At 38.9% G+C, this 7,397-nt stretch overlaps 1 protein-coding gene across 1 annotated transcript; it reads left to right on the plus strand.

Moving 5' to 3' along the window:
- Positions 1–3,546: 3,546 nt before the first annotated feature.
- LOC147896055 (U-box domain-containing protein 1-like) lies at positions 3,547–4,587 on the plus strand. Its single transcript, XM_087382200.1, has one exon. It carries the CDS (start codon positions 3,547–3,549, stop codon positions 4,585–4,587), a length of 1,041 nt encoding a protein of 346 aa, XP_087238326.1.
- The last annotated feature ends 2,810 nt before the right edge of the window (positions 4,588–7,397 follow it).

A 7,397-nucleotide genomic window follows, 5' to 3' on the forward strand; every position in this document is an offset into this window, starting at 1 on the left:
AAATTCAAAATAAAGGTACCCATGTTAGTTGAGTCAATACTAGGGGGCCCTTAGCCCATGGGTTACCATAGCAGGTTTAATTCAAATTAACTTAATCCATTTTTTAATTCATTCCTTATGAGGCCCTTTTGAGACTCCAAATATCCCCTAGGGTACCATAGTGGGTTTAATTCCAGTTAACTTAATCCATTCCTCACGAGGCCCTTTTGAGACTCTAAATCTCCCCTAATGAACATTATTCTTGAACTCATGAACCTTTTTTGTTCAATTTGTAGCTTATGAGGCCCTTTTGAGATGCCAAATCACCCCTAATGAACATTATTCTTGAACTCATGAACCTTTTTTGTTCAATCTCTAGCTTACGAGGCTCTTTTGAGACTCCAAATCTCCCCTAATGAATATTATTCTTGAACTCATTAACCTTTTTTGTTCAAGCTCTAGATTTGTCTCTTTATCTTGCATGGTCTTTTGTAAGTTGACCTACATCTGTGACCATTGTTAGTTTAATTCATAAGGCGTTTAAAAGCGCGTAAGTTGAACTCATGAATCATACTACCCAATTCATACATGTTTGTTGTTCCCTTGTAATTCGAGCAAAGTTTAGTTGTGTCAATTATTCAACACAACTACTATAGGTAATGGACTACAATAAATCTCCCTAATTTGGGACTTACAAGGCAAGGTCAACTAGGTCCTTGGTTATCTACATTCTAATGATGCCATTAATTAAATGCACTTCAACATTTTTTTTTTCAAACAACATTACCTCATCTATGTGATTTTATCTTTTGCAAGTGGAGATAAAATGGGCATATTAGACTTCTTTACTAACTTCACAGTTAAACCTTTATACCAGCCCTAGAAATGCAAGTCTATTATGTCTATATGACACCTAGGGATGATCTTTTTTGAGGTGGTAGGGATTCTCATTATGTGTCACAAATCATAAATGAAGTTAGCCTTTTCAATGGAAACCCCTACCTCTAAACTCATATCTACCTCAAGTGTGGCTGTTTGATAACCTTTATGTGGGAAATAATTTTTTTTGCCCACTTATTGACATGTTGCTTTTAGATGGCATTTTCATCTTCATCATCTTTTCTTTTGTTGAGATTTTATCAAATATGCATGAGAATTTGATGGATTAAGAATTGTTGCAAGTTACCTACTAAGACAATAAACATTGAGAAAATCTTGCAAGTGTTGGAGAGGCACATAACGCTGGCTTAGTGGATAGTGAGAATGTTACGTGCTCTACTTCAGACTTCCTCTAATGATAGTTGTCTTTTTGTGCTGTCCACAATCTATTGAACAATCAGGGAGAACAATCAGGGAATATTGGAATCATCCCACTTAAGGACAGATGCAGATCCTCGAGCAGCAAGCTCACATTGGCAAGTTTTGGGATATTGTCTCTAAGATTAGAGAAATCATCAAAATTTTTGATATTGTCTCTAAGATCACAGAAATCACCAGAAGATGATGGTAATTTGAATTTTGCCTAGTGTGCTGCTCGTAGTGCTTTTACCTGCATTCATCTACAATTACAACTATTGACATTCAAGCAAGATGCTAGTATTGTTTTCATTCGTGAGACTTATCCTCTATGTTAATATTCTCAACAGCCAGGGAAGGACCCGTTCCCTCAGATTATAACTCTTTGGTGAAAGAAGCGCACTACCACCCCGCCCACACTATGTGTGATTATAATAATTTTATATTATATATTATCATATAAATATTTTTAATCGTTCGTCCACTCAAAATTGCTTGTTTTCAATCTGAATTCTTACAACATTCCTCTCTTTTAATTCATGTTATCGATGCAAGGGAGCAAGAAAATCCAAGATGGATGCGAGATCGAAGGATGACAAGACCTTTATTCAGGATGTGCACATTTTTCAAGCAAAAACCTACAAGCAAAAAAGTTCAAGCGATAATGTTTGACACCAACCATGCTAGTATATTTCTCAAAGAAATATATAATTCTTTCTTAATTTCTCATTTATGGAACCATATACTTACTAGTATATTTCTCAAAGGAATATACAATTCTTTCTTAATTTCTCATTTATGGAACCATATACTTACTTATTTATCATTATAACCCTCATTTTAGAGAACATCATCTATATATGAACATATAGTGAACACTTTAGAAACTCCTATAAATCCCTCCCTACCATACTCTCTTTTGAGGATTATGGTAATTTAATCAATTTAAAAGGGTTTCCCTTACCTTTGGCAATCCCATATTTGAAGTATTGAGAAGCTCTCATGTAACAATGTATACCATATTCCTTGGATGAGTAGGAAAAGGATATTGAAAATCTCATAATTGAAGCCATTATTATCGATCATAAATTAATCTCTAATACATTATCAAATATGGGAAGTCAAGGGAGGTATTTTCAAAATATTCCCAATTCTCCAAACCTAAGTACTTTTAAGGAAATGTGGTCCCTGCTGAAGTCCTTCCTACCATAATATGAATTAGGAAAAAGTTATAACTCTCATATACATCTTGAATTTTTCAATTTATCTCTTATATACCTATAAAAATTATAATTTTAAGCCTACCATTGCATAGATAATGAAATTTTGAATATTTTTCCTTTTTACAGCTCCTCAATCTGAGCTAAGGAGCAAAAGTTATGACCCATTCTTTGTAGGCTCTCCAAGGGTATTCAGCTGGCAGAATAGTGTTGGGGCAAGTGCTTCAAACCATATTCCTCTAGCAGAATACACTTAGAGGGTCTATTAAAAAGATGTTATATATTTTTCTTAGCTCATCCTGAGAAGCTGTAAAGAGGATATTTGCTTAAAATTTTATGATCGAACCAATGGTGAAAGGAAAAGATAAGATATTTGAAAGTCATAAAATAAGTCACCATTTGGACATTATAAAGGTATCATCAATATTTCATATTTACTTACATATTCCTTGAAATCATTTGGAATTTTGTGCTTCCCAAAAATGGCTAGAGCCCATATATTTTAACCCCTCCCACCTTTTGTCCACTCGTCGCTCGGGGTTTTCGCTCGGAAAATGGAAACCCCACTTTATTCATATGGTTGTTGTCCGTGTCACAATATTGTTTAGACTGCAACGAGGATCAATCATTGTATCACCTTATTCATGTATTTGTTGGACTTGGTGCGGGCTCATCCTAAATCTCCTCATTGGCCCAAATAGTATGATGGCTATAGGATTGGGTCTAACAACCTTCAAAACGTGCCATGAGCTGCATTAAAGAAACGTTCAAACATTCATAAGAAATGTTTGAACTTCACGGGGCTGCATTTCTAGAAATCCCAGCAGTGCGAGGAGGTCGTCTTAGTCACCTCACCTATATATTTAAGAAAGCGTGTAAGTAGGCCCCCACGACTGGGAAACACGTTTTAGGGTGAGAAGCGTTCCTTGAGTTGGAGATCCGGGACGCATATTAGTGCCAGCCAAGGTGGACCGATCAAGGAGCCTGCCTGCCTGCCTGCCTTGTCGCCTATCTTTCAGTGAGCAGCATGATTGAGAACTCGAATTTCACCATGGATGTGAAGCACAATGCCTCGGAGTTCCTGCTTAAAAAGCTTGCAGTTGGCTGCCCAGACGCTCAGCTCGAGGCTGTTTCCGAAATCAGGCTCTTCTCCAAATGGGACGTGGACAATCGTCACTCCCTTGCACAAGCCGGGGCCATTCCTCTTCTGCTTGACCTTCTTTCGACTCCAGATCTCAAAATTCAAGAGAACGCCATAACTGCACTCTTGAATCTATCAATCGATCCGGGTAACAGAGTGACGATTGCCATAGCTTCGGGCGGATTGGAGGCCATAGTGCAGGTGGTCAGAACGGGACTGAGCACAGACTCGAAGGCGAATTCTGCGGCGTTACTCTACAGCTTAGTTGTCGAAGAATCGCTACGGTCTGTTGTGGGATCTTCTCCCGAGCTGTTGGTAGCATTGCTGGAGCTTCTGCGGGACGGCTCGTCCAAGTGCAAAGCGGACTCTTTGAAAGCACTTTTCCATATTGCGATGTATCCTCCTAACAAAGCCATGCTTGTAGCTGCAGGAGCTGTTTCGCTTTTGCTGGCTCTTGTTACCTTTGGGAAAGTCAAGCTCACGGAGGACTGTCTGGCAGTGCTCGCACAGATTGCAGGATGTCCGGAGGGTTCAGCCTCTTTGCTCCAAAGTGAGACCTCTATACCAGTTATTGTGAAGATACTCGACAAAGGATCGATCCGCGCTCAGGAGAACGCGGCAGCCATTTTGCTTAATGTGTGCGAACATGGAGGAGACAAGGCAGCCGAGGAAATTCTGGAGTGCAGGAGGTGTATAGCCGCAATTCAGAAACTGTGTTGTTCGGATTCGGAACGGGGCAGAAGCAAAGCAGAAGCGTTGCTGAGAATTTTGGATGGGCTGTTTCCTTGTGCGTCGTATTCGCTGAATGGCATTCCCAACGTGGAAGCAATCTCACGGGGAGACTCCAAATCCACGACGACGACGACGCAGTTAAATGCTCCGTCACGCAACTCGTCACGACGCAAGTGGAGCGCCCGCATCAAGATGCTCCTTTCTCGTGGGCTTAGATAATAAGGTTTTAATTTAATCGTGGACAGTTTATGGAGGGTTACGTCTTTGAAAGCTCTTGGCAAATTATACTGTTTCAAGCATCTCCATGCTGGTGACTCTAAAGTTCAAATTATAGAGAAAAGATCATGTTGCAACTACTCTTTTGGTAGTGCGGCATTAGCACCATCCTGAGATGCCATTGGGACACTTCCATTCACCCTTGAGGGTTCTTTTGTGTTTATTGCTGGCTCAATGGTTTGCATTTTTGCATCCCGCTCCTCCAAGTGCTACTATCGCGATCTTGTATGTGAAACAATGGGTTTTGGTTGATCCGTAAATTAAGACATGCAGATAGTTGCTTATCACTTTCTAGTCCACCCATAATATCAAATATTATTTCCATTCCACCCATGGAGGGTTCTTCTATCAAACAGTGCCAAATCTTCACCAAACGCATGAGTAGAAAGGTTCTACCATAGAATTGCACCTGTCATCCATCACCTTCCACCCAAAACATCAACATCATTGGCAACTTTGGTCTCAAAGTTGGTAGGGTAGGATCGCCAGTTTTTGGGTTCATCTGGAACCCACAAATGTGTTCCAAACAAACTTCTACACATCTCATCACTCAAAAAATAGAGAAAAGGCAAATAAATAGATCATAAAGGTCTTGCAATAGTGCACTGGATCGACAATACTGTGAAAATAATACGTGTTGCAAGAAACAATGTCATTGGAATATAATTTAGATACTTTTAGAACTATTGAATCATAAAGAACAAAACAAGCAATATATAAACAGAGATATCCAAGGCAATAGTCATCATCATTCAATAGAATACTCTCATACTTGCTTATAGTAGAATCACCTCTCTCTCATCACACATGCTGACACGTCTCTCATATGTAGATATGAAGGGATAAAGCTGACAAGTGATGTCCCTTGCTATCTGAAAGCAACTATCATGCCTATATAAAAATAAGAAAAATACTATACAAATATGTATATGACTATATATGTGTATCAGACCTCAAAATTGGGCTTATCTTCAACAATTTCACAATTGGGTGCATCAACATGGTCATTTTTAACATGATTAAGGGATCAGAGACTTCTCACCACCACTGTCATCCAATTGATTGGGTAATTCCTTCCTACTCAACTTCTCAAAGAGATCCCACCCACCATACTCCTATGCATACCTATACTTCCTCCTCCATAGGGATTTGGCCAATCCTAAAATTCTTATGAAGCCAAATTAAAAATGTCAAATGAAGTGCTATGAGTAAAACAATGTATTTAAACAAAACTAAATATTCATAAAAGATGTATGTAGCACACATTCACTTACCTCCCATGCCTTGATTCCTTTCTTGACATCACTCTTTAGGTGTGAAGCACCTCTACTCCACATACGTGCTCAGGACACCTTGTGCTACTCGTCCCAGTTCTGTGCTTCAGCTTGAAGCTCCACCTTGTCCCTCTTCAAATTTGACTTATTCACATGAGGAGGCCTCGGCTTGCCCTCACTTATTTGGCCTGAAAAGAGAAGGGATGAGGAAAAGAGAAGGGAAGGAGAAGAAAAGAGGGAGAAGGAGAAGAAAAGAGATGGAAAGAGAAGAAATGAAAAAAAAAGAGAGGCATGGACAATTAAGAAAAGAGAGAAGGAAAGAGAAGAAACAAGAGGGAAGTAGAAGAAAAGAGAAGACAAGGGATGTAGAAAAGACAAGGATGTGGGAAAGAGAATTAAAAAAAGAAAAAAAGAGAAGGAAAGAGAAGGAAAGAGAAGAAAAGAGAGGGAAAGAGAAAAAAAGAGAAGGATGAAGAAAAGAGAAGGGAAGAAGAAGAAAATAGAGGGATTGGATGATGACAAGAAAAGTAAGAGATGATGAAAAGAGAAGCAAGGGAATGTAGAAAAGAGAGGAAGGGGATGGATGTAGAAAAGAGAGAGAAGGGATGCAAAAAAGAGAAGAGATGTGTGAAAAGAGAAGGGATTATGAAAAAAGAGGAAAGGGTGATGAAAAGAGAAGAAAAGAGAGGAGAAAAAAGATTGGATGTAGAAAAGAGAGAGGAGGAAGAGGGACAAATGTAGAAAAGAGGGGGAGGTGATGATGGAAACACCATTTTTCATAAGAGCCAACGAGAAGCAACGAAACGAGAACAAAGCAAGTCAAAGGAAAAAAAAACAAAGAATGGAAAAGGAGAAATAAGGCAACAAAAGGAGATGAAACCAAGGAAAAGGAGATATAAGAAAGCAAGAGGTATTGTTCTTGTTGCTTGTTTTGCAAGAGGATGCATCATATTTTAAAGAAATATTGTTCTCTTTCATGAATGCTAGAAACTTGAGGAAAACATGTTTAGAGGCTTATCAACGGAACAAAAGATGCAATTAAACACCTCGAAATCAAAATAAAATGAAAGAATCACTTGCCTTGAAGGAACTTGAAGAGGAATCTTGTTGGAGAGGGAGCAAGGTAGAGAGGGAGCTTGATATTGGGGGAGGAAGGTGGAGGGAGAGCGTAACAAAATTGAGGAAGAAAGGTGAGGCTTCACAATTTAGAATGAGGCAAGAAAGTGTTTTGGGTTTTTTTGGGATTTCCATACCATCGGTATGGCCATTGATGTAGATGCTAGTACTAGAAAAAGTAGAGAATTGTTATGTTCATCGGTATTTATCAACATCTATACCAATGCCCATACTGTTGAAAAAAGATAAATAATATTTTTGGGTCCAAACTTTGATCTTTTTGCGTTTTGATTTTGATCTTTGGCATTGTTTTGGATGTGTGCAGATTGATAAGATGAGTGGAATCTCATCAAATGAAGGCCC

The sequence above is a fragment of the Dipteris shenzhenensis genome, chromosome 12 (assembly GCF_047967505.1).
Source record: "Dipteris shenzhenensis isolate YYH24624 ecotype China chromosome 12, Dip_SZ_1.0, whole genome shotgun sequence".
Lineage (NCBI taxonomy): Eukaryota > Viridiplantae > Streptophyta > Polypodiopsida > Gleicheniales > Dipteridaceae > Dipteris > Dipteris shenzhenensis.